Source organism: Sceloporus occidentalis, unplaced genomic scaffold, assembly GCF_023333645.1.
Source record: "Sceloporus occidentalis isolate IW3139 unplaced genomic scaffold, rSceOcc1.0.p SCAF_427, whole genome shotgun sequence".
In the NCBI taxonomy this organism is placed as follows: Eukaryota; Metazoa; Chordata; class Lepidosauria; order Squamata; family Phrynosomatidae; genus Sceloporus; species Sceloporus occidentalis.
In genome coordinates this window covers 252608-270406 of record NW_028317407.1, presented here as the reverse complement: position 1 = coordinate 270406, position 17799 = coordinate 252608, and the positions used below count along the sequence as shown (strand labels likewise).

Here is a 17799-nt window from a genome sequence, read left to right as displayed (position 1 = left end):
GCAGTCTTCTTGTCTCCCGGCAGCGCTCGGCTTTCTGTGCTGTGGTCTGGGCTCTCGAGTCTCCCGGAGAGGTACCGGCCCCGGGCATGCGGTGGGGGTCTGTGGGGGGTGTCCGTTAATTGCCGTGACGACTGCCGCAGCGTGTACCTGCCTGTCTGAGACCCAGGATGCAACGCCTCATTAACCCTTGCCGTAGCAGACTCCTGCATGGTGTTTTTCATGGCCGAGCGCGCGCTCCGGATGGAGCTGATCGCTCGCGGGACGGGGGGCTTGTGTGGGCCTGGGGTGGGCAGCTTTAAACGAGGATTTGTATGCGATCTGTCCGCTGACACGTATGGCTTGTCTGCAGCTTCCGTGTATTAACCCTCCGAGAACCTCTCCTAATGCTGTGTTTGAATCCGCAGGAGCCGCTGCCCCGGGGAAAACGCCCCCGCCAGAGGTAAGAGCCGGCGACGAGCGATGCTCAGCAGCGTCGTGTATTTTGGGAAGGTGATGCTCCCCCCGCTCACCCAGTGGTCATCGCCAGAGGGGGGCGCTGGGGCTTGTAGCAGCGTTTTGCCCCCGCTCTCCCATTGTGGGCGCCCGGACAGTCTTCGGACGGCCGCGCATGTTTATTTCCGGGTCTGAAGCTGACCACGTGTTCTTTTCCCTGTAGATGCCCAGCTCTTCGGGTCAGTCCGGGGCGCAAACTATGAAGAAGATCGGCCACAGAGGGGTGGACTCAACGGGAGAGACCACTTATAAAAAGGTTAGGGGGCTGCGGTGATGCCGATGGGTACTCGGAGGACAGGCGGTTGTCTCCCGGGGTATTCGCCGCTACGGCCTCGCGGTTTCATCCTCTCTATCGTTTCCGCAGACGACGTCTTCTGCCCTGAAAGGTGCCATCCAGCTGGGCATCACTCACACCGTGGGCAGCCTGAGCACCAAGCCGGAGCGGGATGTCCTCATGCAGGATTTCTACGTGGTGGAAAGCATCTTCTTCCCGGGGTGCGTGGGATATTCTTCCTGCTGCTTCGAGCCAGTGCTAGGTGTGTGTCTGCCTCTAATATAGAGAGCTCGGCTTCAGTAACCTCTTCTTCTCTTCTTCTTTAGCGAGGGAAGCAATCTGACCCCGGCCCATCACTACAACGACTTTCGCTTTAAGACGTACGCGCCCGTGGCCTTCCGCTACTTCAGGGAGCTTTTCGGCATCCGGCCGGATGATTATTTGGTAGGTAAAGGACCCGGGAGGTAGCAGCGCACTGCCGATAGCGGCTTACACTGCAATAGTTTCCTAAAGGAGCAGTGCCTAGCGGTAAAATGGCAGACCCTGTCCCAAGAGCTTACAGTCTAGCAGTGTAATGGGAGACTCTGTCCCAAGGAGCTTACAGTCTAGCGGTGTAATGGGAGACCCTGTCCCAGGAGCTTACAGTCTAGCGGTATAATTTGAGACCCTGTCCCAAGGAGGTTACAGTCTAGCGGTATAATGGGAGACCCTGTCCCAAAGAGCTTACAGTCTAGCGGTATAACGGCAGACCCTGTCCCAAGGAGCTTACAGTCTAGCGGTATAACGGCAGACCCTGTCCCAAGGAGCTTACAGTCTAGCGGTATAATGGGAGACCCTGTCCCAAGGAGCTTACAGTCTAGCGGTATAATGGGAGACCCTGTCCCAAGGAGGTTACAGTCTAGCGGTATAATGGCAGACCCTGTCCCAAGGAGCTTACAGTCTAGCGGTATAATGGCAGACCCTGTCCCAAGAGCTTACAGTCTAGCGGTATAAATGTTTGGATTTTCTTTTTTTGTGTGCAGTATTCTCTCTGTAACGAGCCGCTCATCGAGCTGTCTAACTCTGGAGCCAGCGGCTCTCTCTTCTACGTGTCTGGCGACGATGAGTTTATCATTAAAACGGTTCAGCACAAGGAGGCGGAATTCTTGCAGAAGCTGCTGCCCGGATATTACATGGTAACGTGCCGCTGGCCGCGCGGAGGTAGCGGGGACGGACCTGGCCGCTGCTTCCCTGAGAGTTGCTCGTTTTGGGGCTGACCACTTCTTGTTCTTGATCCATTAGAACCTGAATCAGAACCCACGGACTCTGCTTCCCAAGTTCTACGGGCTGTACTGTGTGCAGGCCGGCGGGAAGAACATCCGCATCGTCGTCATGAACAATCTACTCCCTCGCTCGGTTAAAATGCACCTGAAGTACGACTTGAAGGGGTCCACCTACAAAAGACGCGCTTCGGCCAAAGAGCGCGAGAAAAGCTTCCCCACCTACAAAGACCTGGACTTCGGACAGGACCTGCCCGACGGGCTCTTCCTGGACCCCGACATGTACAGCGCTCTTTGCAAGACCATCCAGCGGGACTGTCTGGTGAGGGTCCGGGTGACGGAAGTCGGGAGGGGGGGTTACGGATTATAGCGGGTTTAGATTGTGGACCGTTCTCCTGTCTTATCCCAGAAGGTAAATGTGAGGTCTCTTTTGCTTCAGGTCCTTCAGAGCTTCAAGATCATGGATTACAGCCTGCTTGTTGGCATCCACAACATGGACCACGCTCAGAAAGAGAGGGCAGTCGTGGACGGACACTCGAGCTCGGACTTGCGAAGGCCTGCGGCTCAGAAAGCTCTGTATTCCACGGCCATGGAGTCCATCCAGGGGGAGGCCCGTCGGGGCGGCTCCATTGAGACCGATGATCAGTATGTTGGTTTTTATGTGGTGTTTTCACCTATCCTCGCGCCCCCAGGCAGAATGACTTTAAATAAACTGGAGTCGCTTGCCGATGACTACCTGTATGGAGACCATAGTTGTAGGCTGCCTGCGTGTTGTCGGTTGGTGTTCATACATCTGGTTGTGGATTTACAGGAGGGATGTGTTTATGAAATCGTATCCCTTACTGTCTGGTCGTTTTATTCCTGGGTGCGCTTTAAATAGTCTGTGACCGAGCGGCGCGCTCTACCCACCCGTCTCCTGCTGCCGCTCGGTCTGGTTTTGTTCGTTGGGGCAGTTGCCATAAAGAAAAAGATCTCTGTGAAAGAACGTGCGTGACGTTACAATGTTTCTCCAACAGAATGGGCGGAATTCCTGCTCGGAACTCGAGGGGGGAGCGTCTTCTGCTGTATATCGGAGTCATCGACGTCTTACAGTCTTACAGGTCAGTGGCTGACCACAAGAACCACGTACTACCCTTGTTGTGTTTATTTATCTGGCCCTCTCTCTGTGAGTTGTTACCGTATTGTGTCGTTTCCTTGTAGGTTCATCAAAAAACTGGAGCACTCGTGGAAGGCGCTGGTGCATGATGGGGTGAGTACCTCCTGCTTTCGCTCCACGCACGGATAGTAGAACTATTGGTCTGGCTGCTGCGCGTCCCGTCTTAATCAATGATTTCTGTTTTTGCCCCAGGACACTGTGTCTGTCCACCGGCCCGGCTTCTATGCCGAACGCTTCCAGAGGTTCATGTGTAACACCGTGTTTAAGAAGATCCCATGTGAGTCGTCTGGGATGTGTAAGAGAGTGGGTGGTTTGAGTAGAAGCTCACAACTGCTCCTCATGGGCGGTGTCCTTGGAGGCTTTGGTTGTCAGTCAGGTGGCTCCTCCTTTTTAACTTCAAAGCTAAGGAATGTCCGCACCCTTTATTTTGTCAGTAAAAGCCTCACCCTCCAAGAAGAGCCGGACGATGCCTGGCTTGACACGAAGAGCCACCCAGACCGCGGTGCCTTCGCAGTTGCAGTTGGGTGGAGAGGCCAAGCAGTATCTGGGGGCTGAAGGGGACACAGAGCAGGGTGAGCACCCGGTTTGAACCTTAAGTCCGGACCCAGATTCCTCCCTGTCCACCCCTTTGCTCAGTGTCCCTTCTTTCAGGGGGACTCTTAGGAAGACCGGACCTGCTCCCACGTACACCACCAGTGGATGAAGCCGCCAGCGACTCATTGGCAACCACTTTATCTACCTCCTCGCTGGGCAGTGGCGGGCAGAATTCTCCTGCACACAGGTATGAGTTCAGGTCCCGGGCCACTCGCTGGTTTGCCCATGAATGTCACCCTCTGCACCCTTTGATGTTGAGGCTGCCGCCTGCTTCATGCTGGATGCTTGCGTTTTGTATCCTTACCTATAGTCGTCTTCTTTTTAGGTCCGTAGGGGTGGAAGTGCACAAAGCAGAGGCAACGGAGTATGAGTTACACACACGGCATGGCAGTGCCTCGTCTGACGGGTGAGGTGTTGCATTTGTGCCCTAAGTAATGTGCAGGACGTGGCCCCCAATATCTCGATTATATATGTCCAGAGAATAGCAACTTCCGCTAATTGCGCCTCATGTTTGTGCTGAAGTTCCCACAGACGCAGGACACAAGAAGATGGGGAGGAGGACGACGCGTTGGATGTCAGCCAGATTGAGACCGAGATCTGCTTTGTAAGTACCCCCCGGCAGGAATGAGCTACTCTTTCCTACCCGTTGACCTTGATGGCTTGGACTCCCCTGATCTGCTTTCTCTTGTTGCCCCAGTGAACTGGGATACACTATATGCCGACATCTTGGAGCCGGACTAGTGCAGCACCACGTGCAGTGTTAGATGGCTCTGCTGACGGGGAGTCCAGCAGGGGGCGCCGCTGACACTGCTCTGTGTGGAGAGGAACCTGCTTTATGAATGAGTGGACTCGGTTTGTCTCCTGTGCCCCTCTCCCGGACTTCTGTTACAAAGGGTTAAAAGGCTGCTCTTCAGAAGGGTTGTTGGTGGGGAGGGTTCTCCTCCAATTTGCCTTAATCTGTAACCCTTTCATGAAGTTTTTTTCTTTTATTATTTAATATATATATATTTTTGAAGTAGACAGACTGTTGCTTGTAGAAATTGTGTTGAAGCTGCGTTGAGAAGACACGGACCAAAAACCAAAAGCATTTGCTGCCTATTTTTGGGGCTCCTTCCCGTACAAGGAGCTGTAACCTCACTTCTCTGTGGTCCACAGGGTCCACGCAGGGCCAGAGACTTCTCATATCCTACAGTGTTTGGAAATGACGCGGCGCCCGTCTTCCCCTCCGGAGGAGCCCACGTTGTCTGTGACACGCGGTTATGACCAAACATTGCCAGTGCCAACCCGTCTGCTGCCTTGTGCATGTGCGCCGACGCCAAAGCCCGATTCCTGTGAGTGGTCGGCCATCTTGCTTCTCCACGCGGCCCAGGGGTCCGAGCGAGCATCGCCTGCCCCGAATGTTACATAGACTGCTCGTGGTCATTCACAGAACTCCTTGTGTCCGTTCATATTGCCTTGCTTCTTGTTGCTCCGTGGTTACAAGACTCTGCTGGCAAGAAAGGGGGCTCCGTTTTTTGGGGTAACTGACACGTTTGCTCATTTATAAAGGGCAGTGACCGAGGATTGGATCGTTGCCTCTTCTGCCCCTTGTAACTTCACCTGGTGGCTTTTTTTTTTTGTTTTGTTTTTTTGGTTGTAATTTTACGTTTGTTTTATTTTCATTTATTTCCCCTCTTATTATACCCGTGTTTTACTATTTATTTAAGTGTTTTAATTCTTCATACAGAAAGCTCTGAGCTGGAGCAAAGCTATATCTCTGTATGTATGGAAGCCTATAAACGGAATGGAAATCGAGTGTTGGTGTGTGTTATTTCACGCGCGTGGGAAGGATGTTCAGGGCTAAGCAATTAACAATAGGTTCAGGATCATCTTCTGAAAGCCAATGCCCTGACTCTTATCATGCCCGAATAATAATAATCTGCCTGAGATACACTTCCGGTACAGTATGACCTGGCATAGTAATGAACATCCAGAAGGAAGGTTACGCTCCCAGTATAATATGACTGGTCCCGGTACAGCAGTGTTCTGCCTGAATTACACTTCCAGAATAATAAGACTCGTCCCAGTGTAGTAATGACCATCTGCATGGAATGTTGCACTTCCAATACAATAAAATGACCCGGTATAGTAATCTGCATGGAATATTAGAAATAACCAGCTGTAATGTATATAGTGCAGTCAAAACACTCAGGGCTGGTTATACCCAGCCTGGGATGATATCTCTCATCCTTGTGTGATTAGTAATGTCCAATTTATGGACGAATAGTTCTTTGGAGCTGATTCTTTTCAATGAACCGGGTGATTCAGTTCAGTAAACTGAATGACTCATCTGTAGCAGTTCAGCTTCAGCTTGTGAATCATTAACTCTGCTGATAATATGATCCTATGACCCGGTCTTCTGCATGGCACACAGGCTCACAGATCATGTTACAACTCATTGATTCACTGACTCAAAGAACCGTTCAGAACACTTCTGAGTCACCAGGTCACTAACTCAAAGAACCGGACACTTTATTGCCACAGGGTGGCGCCATCAGTTGCCTAAATGCCATTTAATGATTAGAAGTAATTGTAATTCCACAATACATCCACAGGGTGGCGCCACCAGTCGTCTAAAAGCCATTTAATGATTAGAAGTAAATGTAATTACACAATATCTCCACAGGATGGCGCCATCAGCTATATAAATACAGATGAATGGGATTTTTGTAATTACACGAGATATCTCGAGGCCGTTGAGTGGCTTCGTGAAAGGTTATTATATATTACATTTGCATTAAATGGCGCGTCGGGCAGCGGGTGTGGATTGTGGACACTAGTGATATCCAGTTCATGAACTTCACCAGCTCACTGACTTAAAGAACCGTTCAGAGCACTTCTGAGTCAGCAGTTCACTAACTCAAAGAACCGTTCAGAGCAGCTCTGAGTCACCAGTTCACTGATTCAGATTTCACTGACACTGGGGAGGAAAGAGGGGTATCAGGGTTTTGGGGGAAAGGGGGGGTAATGGACAATCTAAACAGGGACACTTGGCAGGTATTCTATTGGGTGCAGGCAGTACTATGTGCAGGACTGGTTCTAGGACCCCTTCGGAGAGGTGGAACTACATTTCCCGGCAGCCTTTTTGCGCCGGGCGGAAGCGGCGTAGGCTCGGTGGGGATTGGCTCAGGGCTGTCAGCCAATGACCGAGCTTGTTGTTGGAGAGTCGGAGCCGCAGTGACAATACAGCAAGATGGTGTTGGAGAGTACTATGGTCTGGTGAGAAGCGGGGCCGCTGGGTGAGGGTGAGGGTGAGGGGTTCTAGATGAGAGAGAAGAGCCCCTGGGAGCCGGAATCCAAATCTAAATGGCGGCTCAGGAGATGGAGGCGGGAGAGAGAAGGAGAGTCGGCCCGGAAACCCTGAGTCATCCTGGGGAGTCAGAGCACAGATTGAGAGACACACCGGGATTCACTGGCACACTGACAGACCTGGGGGCTGACACAGAGAGAGAGAGAGAGGGACAGACCTGGGGGGGAGTCTGACAGAGAGAGAGAGGGACAGACCTGGGGGGGGCTGACAGGGAGAGGGGGACAGACCTGGGGGGGGGCTGACAGAGAGAGGGAGAGGGGGACAGACCGGGGGGGGTCTGACAGAGAGAGAGAGAGAGGGGGACAGATCTGGGGGGGGCTGACAGGGAGAGGGGGACAGACCTGGGGGGGGTCTGACAGAGAGAGAGGGGGACAGACCGGGGGGGGGTCTGACAGAGAGAGGGGGACAGATCTGGGGGGGGCAGAGAGAGGGGGACAGATCTGGGGGGGGGCAGAGAGAGAGGGACAGACGGGGGGGGCTGACAGAGAGAGAGGGACAGACCTGGGGGGGGCTGACAGAGAGGGGGGCAGACCTGGGGGGGGGCTGACAGAGAGGGGGGCAGACCTGGGGGGGGTCTGACAGAGAGAGAGGGACAGACATGCTGAGTCACTGGGTTAGATTTCCGGCGGTCGGCCCCGGCCGGACTGCTCCCTCTCACCCGTGTCCTTTGTCTCCCCCGCAGTGTGGATAACAGCGAATACATGAGGAATGGGGACTTCTTGCCGACGCGTCTTCAGGCCCAGCAGGACGCCGTGAACATCGTGTGTCACTCGAAGACGCGCAGCAACCCCGAGAACAACGTGGGGCTCATCACTTTAGCAAAGTACGTACGGGGGGGGGCCCGGGGCCCCTGGGGGCTCATCACTTTAGCAAAGTACGTGCGGGGGGGGCCGCCGGGGGCTCATCACTTTAGCAAAGTACGTGCTGGGGGGGCCGGGGCCCCCGGGGGCTCTCAAATGAACTCTTAGCTCACGCAGCCCTAAAGTTAGAGATGATCCCCGGTGTCGCTCTAGCGGCCGTCTAACCCCGCGAGACCCGGTGTCGCTCTAGCGGCCGTCTAACCCCGCGAGACCCGGTGTCGCTCTAGCGGCCGTCTAACCCCGCGAGACCCGGTGTCGCTCTAGCGGCCGTCTAACCCCGCGAGACCCGGTGTCGCTCTAGCGGCCGTCTAACCCCGCGAGACCCGGTGTCGCTCTAGCGGCCGTCTAACCCCGCGAGACCCGGTGTCGCTCTAGCGGCCGTCTAACCCCGCGAGACCCGGTGTCGCTCTAGCGGCCGTCTAACCCCGCGAGACCCGGTGTCGCTCTAGCGGCCGTCTAACCCCGCGAGACCCGGTGTCGCTCTAGCGGCCGTCTAACCCCGCGAGACCCGGTGTCGCTCTAGCGGCCGTCTAACCCCGCGAGACCCGGTGTCGCTCTAGCGGCCGTCTAACCCCGCGAGACCCGGTGTCGCTCTAGCGGCCGTCTAACCCCGCGAGACCCGGTGTCGCTCTAGCGGCCGTCTAACCCCGCGAGACCCGGTGTCGTTCTAGCTGCTGTTTAACCCCGCGAGACCCGGTGTCATTTTAAGGCTGTAACGGGGCTTTTATAGCTTTGATAAGAAGATTGCAGATATCACACGCTCAGTCGGGGCTGTTTGCGGGGAGTTGTTCCCTGCATATGACTTAAAGCACGCTGGCACCCAAAGGGATCCGGAATGCTCCCTGTGGTCTCGTCCGCGGGTGCCGTGTAAATGGCCGTATGTCTGCTTCCAGTAACTGCGAGGTGCTGACCACGCTGACGCCAGACACCGGCCGGATCCTCTCCAAGCTTCACTCCGTGCAGCCGATTGGCAAGATCAGCTTCTGCACAGGAATCCGCATTGCGCATGTAAGTACCGCGCAGCCTCGGAGCCCCACGGAGTAGCCGTGATCGGGGAATGCCGGGAATGAGCGCTCTCGAACCGTGAGTGATTAGACTGTCTTGCCGTCTCTAGCTGGCTCTGAAGCATCGGCAGGGCAAGAATCACAAGATGCGGATCATCGCCTTCGTGGGAAGCCCAGTGGAAGACAATGAGAAAGACGTGAGTGGGGACGCCATTCCTTTTCCGTGCAATCGACCGTCTCCTGCGCCACGGAGGCTGCCGTGCAGGGACGGCCCTCAAACCTTTCATGCCACATAATGCTTTTTTTCCCCCCCCCTCAGTTGGTAAAAATGGCAAAACGGCTAAAGAAAGAAAAAGTCAGCGTCGACATCATCAACTTCGGAGAGGAGGTACGTGCGATCGCTGGTGATCTGATCAATGCAGCAGGGGGCTCCTTTACGACCCGGTGCGTTCAGAGGAACCCCTGCAGCAGGGTCATGGAGTAACCCGTGCCCCCAATTCCACCCCCCAGGAATCCAACACAGAGAGGCTGACTGCGTTCATTAACACCCTGAATGGGAAGGACGGGACCGGCTCTCACCTCGTGACCGTCCCCCCAGGACCCAGCCTGGCAGACGCCCTCATCAGCTCCCCCATCTTGGCTGGAGAAGGAGGTGCCATGCTCGGCCTGGGAGCCAGTGACTTTGAGTTTGGAGTGGATCCCAGCGCTGATCCAGAGCTGGCTTTGGTGAGTGCTGACTGATCCTAACCTCTCCGTGTCGGCCCCCTGCACCCGGACTAAATGCTTTCCCACAAAGTCAGCTCTGACGGGGGCATTCCTTTCCCATTATGCCCCGAGTAACCGCTGCAGCGTGCTTATAGGGTTTGCAGGATCGCTTTGGGCGCGCTTTTGGCTCCTGTGCTATCGGGGGCCGGCTGGTGCAGTTAAAAGCAGTGGAAGTGGATAGCGACTGCTAAGTAAACATGGTTTTACTTTATAATCTTAAGGAAACGGGTAACCCATTTCTTTTCGTGTAAGGATAGATTTCTTGAGTAGACGAAAGACATTACTCTTTCATTCATCGTATTGGAGCCGAGGCAGCCAAAGGGCTACAGGCCCTTTGCCCTAGCGTGGCTTGGATGGTGAGGGGTATTGATGGGTTCCTTCCCGCTATGTGTCCCCTCAGGCCCTGCGTGTGTCCATGGAGGAGCAGAGACAGCGGCAGGAAGAGGAGGCCAGGAGGGCAGCAGCCGCGTCCGCCGCTGAGGCGGGAATAACTTCTACCGCTGCTGATGGTGAGAAGCTTTGGGCTGGAAACGCCGGCCGGGGACGTTTGCCCTGACTTGTGACTTGTGGTTTGCCGTTTGTTTGGTGCCTGCAGATTCGGATGACGCTTTGCTGAAGATGACCATCGGCCAGCAGGAGGGGGGCCGGACCGGCTTGCCAGATTTCAGCAGTATGACAGAGGACGAGCAGATCGCGTACGCCATGCAGATGTCCTTACAGGGGGCCGGTACGGACAGGCTCGTTACTTGCGGGAATTCTGTGGGCTGGTTAATTGGTTCCCCTAAAGCTGGTGGTTTTATTAGATATGCTTTTCCGATCGTTGCGTTGGAATGGTCAGGCTGACTGCCTGGGATTTATTGCCTCCTTCTTCCCGCTTAGCTAGAGTGGGGTCAAATAAGAAGCCCCCACATGCCACTCATGTATTGATCTTAATAATCGCTCCCTGCAGAGTTTGGCCAGGCGGAATCGGGTGACCTGGACAGCAGTGCGGTGATGGACACATCCGAACCGGCCAAGGTGGGGTCAACTAACGCTGCCTACTGTTACGTGCGCCGTCTGCTGCCCTGCGCCCGCTCTTTATGGTGTCTTCTGTCCGTCTGACTCTCCCCCCCTCTCTCTCCCTGTCGCGGCTGCAGGAGGAGGAAGATTACGATGTGATGCAGGACCCGGAGTTTCTTCAGAGTGTCTTGGAGAACCTGCCTGGTGTGGACCCCAATAACGAGGCCATCCGTAACGCTATGGGGTCATTGGCTTCCCAGGCCTCTAAGGACACAAAGAAAGATAAGAAGGAGGAGGAGAAAAAGTGACCGGCGGCGGGGGGGGGGGGGGGCGCTCCCGTACTCGCTCTCTATATATCGGCTCCTAGGTCTAGCATAATGACATTTGTTACTTGCTGTAATTATTAATAAAACCCACTTTATCCCTCTGATCGCTGGATGACTGCTTTAGCCAAACGCGCCTGCGCTACGCCTGCCATAGATGCCCTCCTGCATACTGTGACTGGCTGTCCGGGAGGGCGCGTGGCGGCGGGCTGGCTGTCCGGGAGGGCGCGCGGCGGCGGGCTGGCTGGCTGTCCGGGAGGGCGCGCGGCGGCGGGCTGGCTGGCTGTCCGGGAGGGCGCGCGGCGGCGGGCTGGCTGGCTGTCCGGGAGGGTGCGCGGCTGCTGGCTGTACGGAAGTATGTTTGCGGTCTCGTTCTCTGTCTCTGTGTTTGCAGTTGCCAGCCTGTTGCTGGCAGTGTGCTCGTTGCTCTTGGAAAGATTGTCGATTTTATCGTGTGATGAAATCGGTGTAATAAGCGACGGAAACGGTAAATAGGATTCAATTTTATTGGGATTGATTGTAACAGAAGCTTGAGATTCGAACGGGGGGCGCCTGTGTTGTTTGGGAGCGGCCACCCTGGCGCAGGGGGTTTAACGTTGGCAGCGGAGGCTGCAAGCGATGCCGGTTAGTCTGCACTATTGACACACGGCTGCCCCTCATAGCATTTCTTTATAATATCCTTGTCGGGACAGACATGCACGGATAGCGGGGGAGCTGCTGGTGTCTACTGTACACGGTGCCTGTCCGGGGGGGCCGGGCGTCTCGCTTCCTCAGGCGCTGAGGCTTATCCCGCTGGGAGCTGGAAGCAAACACAGCAGGAATTAGCAGCAATACGTAGATGGCGGGGCCACGGGAACATGTATGTGACGTGTCTGCTTCAGAGCGGGAGGACACTTACGTGGAGAAGTAGTTAGTAGGTAGGTGGGCTTGTTGTTGCAGAGCAGAGTCACCAGGCTCCCCAGCGTCCCCACGGCCACGACCTGCACATCCAGGGACAGGCCCAGCGTCACGTTCCTCTGCAGAGAGAGAGTCCATGGGTCACAATGCCAGCACCCCATAAATGCCCCCGCGTCGCATGATAAGGACCACTGTTTACCAGCACTGCCTGGAAGTACATCTCAAGGTCCTGGCAAGACGGGAGGGCATCGGTGGCTTCCATCCGGCGTGCGACACATCCCTCGGGTTGTCCGTGGTAAACAATCAGATGCTAGGGGTCAAAAGATCGAGGGTCAGTGGCTGCGTGTTGCCCCCCCGTCTGTCACCAGAGATGTCCCCGGACCTCCAGTCTGACCCCCAGCAGCCCTTATGCTCACGTTTTTAAGGTCGCAGGTGATTCCCGGAGTGGATCCCTGATCAGTGAGATCGCTGAGGGCCAGCAGCAGCGACGCTTCGTTCTGGATGTTGAGCTGTGGTGGCAGGTACCCGGACGTGTCTCTCTGCTCGGGCACAGGAGGGTTAAACAGCGGTAAGTGCAACCTCAAATCATTTCGGGGGTAATAAATAAATGCTGTATATGTCCGTGCGCACACACAGCCCACAGGTAATGGGGCAGTTTCAGTCCTGTGGGCTTTTCCCTTTATTTCTTTCTTAAAAGTGAAGCCGTTTGTGACGTGATCAGCGGGACATGTAACCCACCCGGCCCCATCTCACCTGATTGCAGGTCGCTCTCCCCAGGTAAGTGGCCAGGAGCACTCCCAGGACACTGATGGCCAGCGCCGCCACGGCTCCCACCGTCATTATGAGCAGTTTTCGGCTGGACGGAGGTGGGGACGGGGGAAAATCCAGGCCGGTTGGGAACGGCTGCGGGGAAATGAGAGCCCTGAGTTCCTTACAGATCAGCTGCCCCGGGATCACGCCATGCCTGCGTTTCTTATAGATCAGCTTCCCCCGGGATCACGCCATGCCTGCGTTTCTTATAGATCAGCTGCCCCGTGATCACGCCATGCCTGCGTTTCTTATAGATCAGCTGCCCCGTGATCACGCCATGCCTGCGTTTCTTATAGATCAGCTTCCCCCGGGATCACGCCATGCCTGCGTTTCTTATAGATCAGCTGCCCCGTGATCACGCCATGCCTGCGTTTCTTATAGATCAGCTTCCCCCGGGATCACGCCATGCCTGCGTTTCTTATAGATCAGCTTCCCCCGGGATCACGCCATGCCTGCGTTTCTTATAGATCAGCTTCCCCCGGGATCACGCCATGCCTGCGTTTCTTATAGATCAGCTTCCCCCGGGATCACGCCATGCCTGCGTTTCTTATAGATCAGCTTCCCCCGGGATCACGCCATGCCTGCGTTTCTTATAGATCAGCTGCCCCGTGATCACGCCATGCCTGCGTTTCTTATAGATCAGCTGCCCCGTGATCACGCCATGCCTGCGTTTCTTATAGATCAGCTGCCCCGTGATCACGCCATGCCTGCGTTTCTTATAGATCAGCTGCCCCGTGATCACGCCATGCCTGCGTTTCTTATAGATCAGCTGCCCCGTGATCACGCCATGCCTGCGTTTCTTATAGATCAGCTTCCCCCGTGATCACGCCATGCCTGCGTTTCTTATAGATCAGCTGCCCTTGGGTGCCCTGCGGGGGCTCCTGCTGTTCCTGTCTGCCCTGTGGATTTCTGATGTGGTCTGTGAGTTATCCAACAGGATTGTGGCCCCCTGGACAGGGTTTCTCCCTAATAAACTGTCCTCAGTTTCTATTTTAACAATGATTAAGGTGGGTGCGCAGGGTGCATTGCTTGTGTGCACATCATGCGCAAAGGTCACTTGCATTTCTCCTGAAATAAGCCCACCTGTGTATGGTTTCCAGCACTGAATTGGTTAAGCTGCCTAGATGAGTGGGGGCTGTGGGTGATGGGTACCTTTCGGTTACTTACATAGGGTGGGCTCTTCAGGTGCACACTGGCTGGCCAGGACTCGGTGGTCTTGTCTTCAGCAGACATGCCAGTTTCTTGGATGGTAGTATGTGTGCCGCGGGTGAGCCTGCAGGATCTAAGATCTTCTGGGCAGAGGGTGGGGGCTTTATGCAGTAACACCCACCCACCCTTACCACATTGTTAACCAATCAATAGCCAGAAACCTGATGCGGGAGCAAGGCCGTCACTACCTGCAGTACTGAGGAGAGGTGTGAGACACGGAGTGGGCATGTGTTGGGTTGTGGGATATGACTCTCCGGAGTGGGCATGTGTTGGGGTGTCGGATGGGACTCTCCGGAGTGGGCATGTGTTGGGGTGCTGGATGGCGAGCGTGTTGGGGTGCTGGATGGCGAGTGGGAGAGCGTGTTGGGGTGCTGGAGGGAGAGCGTGTTGGGGTGCTGGAGGGAGAGCGTGTTGGGGTGCTGGAGGGCGAGCGTGTTGGGGTGCTGGAGGGAGAGCGTGTTGGGGTGCTGGAGGGCGAGCGTGTTGGGGTGCTGGAGGGCGAGCGTGTTGGGGTGCTGGAGGGCGAGCGTGTTGGGGTGCTGGATGGCCAGTGTGTTGGGGTGCTGGATGGCGAGTGGGAGAGCGTGTTGGGGTGCTGGAGGGCAAGCGTGTTGGGGTGCTGGAGGGCGAGCGTGTTGGGGTGCTGGATGGCGAGTGGGAGAGCGTGTTGGGGTGCTGGAGGGCGAGCGTGTTGGGGTGCTGGAGGGCGAGCGTGTTGGGGTGCTGGAGGGCGAGCGTGTTGGGGTGCTGGATGGCGAGTGGGAGAGCGTGTTGGGGTGCTGGAGGGCGAGCGTGTTGGGGTGCTGGAGGGCGAGCGTGTTGGGGTGCTGGGTGGCCAGTGTGTTGGGGTGCTGGATGGCGAGTGGGAGAGCGTGTTGGGGTGCTGGAGGGCGAGCGTGTTGGGGTGCTGGAGGGCGAGCGTGTTGGGGTGCTGGATGGCGAGTGGGAGAGCGTGTTGGGGTGCTGGAGGGCGAGCGTGTTGGGGTGCTGGAGGGCGAGCGTGTTGGGGTGCTGGATGGCGAGTGGGAGAGCGTGTTGGGGTGCTGGAGGGCGAGCGTGTTGGGGTGCTGGAGGGCTAGTGTGTTGGGGTGCTGGAGGGCGAGCGTGTTGGGGTGCTGGAGGGCGAGCGTGTTGGGGTGCTGGATGGCGAGTGGGAGAGCGTGTTGGGGTGCTGGAGGGCGAGCGTGTTGGGGTGCTGGAGGGCGAGCGTGTTGGGGTGCTGGAGGGCGAGCGTGTTGGGGTGCTGGAGGGCGAGCGTGTTGTGCTGGTGGAAGGCGAGCGTGTTGGGGTGCTGGAGGGCGAGTGGGAGAGCGTGTTGGGGTGCTGGAGGGCAAGCGTGTTGGGGTGCTGGAGGGCGAGCGTGTTGGGGTGCTGGAGGGAGAGCGTGTTGGGGTGCTGGAGGGCGAGTGGGAGGGCGTGTTGGGGTGCTGGAGGGCGAGCGTGTTGGGGTGCTGGAGGGCGAGCGGGAATGCAGTGTTCTCCCACCGTTCCTGCGGAGCACAGAGGCGGGTGTGTTTGGCGCTCGCTCCCCTCTCCGGGGGGGGGGGGGTCACGTTGCCGGTGCGGATAATGGGGGCGCAGGCTGTGCCAGGAGCCGGATACCTGAGCTCTGGGAACAGGAGGTCTCTGTTATGGAGAGCGATGAATAGCTCTCCACATTCCCCAAAATGCCCCGCTCCATTTACCCCCCCCAGGGGCAGGTATCTGAGCTGTCTGGCACCTGTAGACCGTGAGGGGCATTGTTCTGTTCTGTCCCTGGGGCCGATTAGAGACACAAAGACTCTTTTTGTTCCATATCTTTATTGGAAGACCCAGAGAAAAGTGCGCTGATACCTAACACGGCGGCCGCTCCATCCATTCACTCCTTTAACTGTGAAGCAACCTTTCTTAGGGTTGTGGATGCAGGGAATAGCTTGCCAGCACAGATGGTGGAGCTGAGATTACTGGACCTGCCCTAAAACCGGTCGGATCCCTACGTGGGACACGCGTGTGTCCTGAAGCAGCCTACCGCTGAGGAGCGTGACTTCACGCTATGGCAGCCAGACGCGTGATTATTCAGGGACTGGCCTGTCAAGCAGAGTCTCAAGGTATGGAAACTACTTGTTTGTTCCTGGCCTTCAGGGCCACGTCGGGGAGGAAAAAGGGCCGCTAAACGGTGTACATTCTGTCACGCCACGGCTCTGCCTCGCAGGGTACTTCACGGTAAGAGGCCGCTTGGCATCAGTCATTTGCCCAGGTTGTTCCGAGGGCCATCGCGGACACGGCATAACCTCTTACATGGACACGCAGAAAGCTCCCTTTACATGTATGTGATGTAGCCCCCCCTGTTTTCTTCAGCTTGATTCATGCCACCCATTGGCTGCTCGGCGAGAACGGTCAGACCACAGCAGCTTCCGCAAGGTAAGCAGTTTAAATCTTTTTAACCCTTTGACAAGATGCATAGTAAAGTATTCACGGGGTATTTAACAGGCATCCCGAACGGCCCCTAGAACACCTGATTCACCTCTCTGTGCGCTGTGCTAAATTCCTTAAGGTTTTGTTTGTTTCGTTTGTTAATAAAGTTACAAGAGCCAGGCGCCTATAGGCGGGCTCTGTTGCAGCAGAGTACTTGGCCAATTAGAGTTCGGTACAGAAGACTGACGCGCCTCTACAGCCATTGCGTTCCCAGTGGCAAACGTTCAGCCAATAGAATTGCGCACAGTGAACCAGGCCGGTCCTCCTGTTAACTGATGCAATTTCCTTAGCGCGCCCAATACAATAGGCGGGGCTCGGTCCGATTGACGTGGAAAGAGCAAATGAGGTAAGCAAAAGAAAACGCGAGAGGCGTACCGTGCTACGAGTGATGGGAGAGGCAGCCAATTGATGATCGGTGCCGCCCGGGGCGATCTCGGGAGGCAGGGGTTGCAGACTGGGGTCAGAGGAAGCCAAAGAGTTATCCCGCGGGTGACCGCGAATGGGTTTGCGAGATCGCGAGTTTAACGACAGACCAACTGAATTGAACAGTGCAGGAAACCCCCGAAAACCCGACCGACGTACCGGAAACGGCCGCCTGAGGTAAACATATAGCTGGAAGTTTCAAGTGGGCAGGCCTCGTAGTGGGAGTAGCCCAGTTGAGGAGAATAGGAGAGATGGAAGGACCGCGGGGGCGGGGACGTAAGGTGGGGGGGCTGGAGTGCAAGGATATAGCGGGGAGACATGGGGTTCTTAGGGGAGGGGGTCTGCAGAAGAAGGGGACATTGTAAAGGATGTGGTTACCTCAGGTGCAGGGGGGTTAGGGGGAACCCCGGGGGCGGGGTTATAATATGAGGGTGACATGTTAAAGATAGAGTTACAGGAACAAATATAATGGCATATTATGGCCTGGGGGCAGCAGCCCTCTTTCTACAAATGGGGGTGTGTGTGTGATTATCCTGTCAGACAATTATGCCCTCTTTGCTACTCTGGCCCGCTGCTCGGGGCCTAGGCAGGGCCTACCCAGCTGCCTATTAATGTTATGGCTGCAGCTCAGCCACCGTAGGTCAGAGCTCCGTGTGTTACATCCGCTGTGCGGCTTTTAATGATGGCAGCCGGGGGGCATTGCAGCCCCAAAGGTAAATATGCCGCTGGGAGGTTACCTACAAAATGTAGGGGGTGAAGGAATTGTAGGGTGTCCCCCAACCCCTTGGGGGCAGGGTTATGTTAAAGGAACCTAAAGGGGGCGGGGCTTTAGCTTTGTTAATTACTGTGTATATGCCTGTATTAGGCTGCGTAGCGCTCTATTAGAGCCGCAAGCACTGTTTGGGGGTTCAGTCGTTTGTGCCGGTGAGGG

At 56.0% G+C, this 17799-nt stretch overlaps 3 protein-coding genes across 4 annotated transcripts; 2 read left to right on the top strand and 1 right to left on the bottom strand.

The window, feature by feature from the left end:
* The first annotated feature begins 655 nt into the window (after positions 1-655).
* On the top strand, positions 656-5038 carry LOC149272669 (phosphatidylinositol 4-phosphate 5-kinase type-1 alpha-like). Its single transcript, XM_089506869.1, has 14 exons — positions 656-748; positions 857-987; positions 1093-1210; positions 1789-1941; positions 2048-2347; positions 2465-2670; positions 3042-3125; positions 3226-3274; positions 3374-3458; positions 3616-3753; positions 3833-3962; positions 4101-4181; positions 4298-4379; positions 4931-5038. The coding sequence occupies exons 1-14, from the start codon at positions 656-658 to the stop codon at positions 5036-5038; spliced, it is 1758 nt and encodes a 585-aa protein (XP_089362995.1).
* Positions 5039-6998: 1960 nt separating this feature from the next.
* Positions 6999-11060, top strand: LOC149272668 (26S proteasome non-ATPase regulatory subunit 4). Of its 2 annotated transcripts, none has more exons than XM_089506839.1 (10): positions 6999-7033; positions 7807-7947; positions 8878-8992; positions 9099-9185; positions 9308-9376; positions 9499-9714; positions 10154-10262; positions 10349-10480; positions 10703-10770; positions 10890-11060. In XM_089506839.1, exons 1-10 carry the CDS (start codon positions 7008-7010, stop codon positions 11058-11060), a joined length of 1134 nt encoding a protein of 377 aa, XP_089362965.1. In that variant the 5' UTR covers positions 6999-7007. The 2 variants fall into 2 exon arrangements, with proteins under 2 accessions (XP_089362965.1, XP_089362966.1); XM_089506840.1 differs by having other exon boundaries at positions 10154-10269; positions 10347-10480.
* Positions 11061-11198: 138 nt separating this feature from the next.
* Positions 11199-14015, bottom strand: LOC149272667 (uncharacterized). The gene is made up of 6 exons (XM_089506868.1): positions 13950-14015; positions 12726-12875; positions 12389-12511; positions 12172-12282; positions 11974-12091; positions 11199-11503 (listed from the first exon to the last, which is right to left on the bottom strand). The coding sequence occupies exons 1-6, from the start codon at positions 14013-14015 to the stop codon at positions 11199-11201; spliced, it is 873 nt and encodes a 290-aa protein (XP_089362994.1).
* Positions 14016-17799: the final 3784 nt, after the last annotated feature.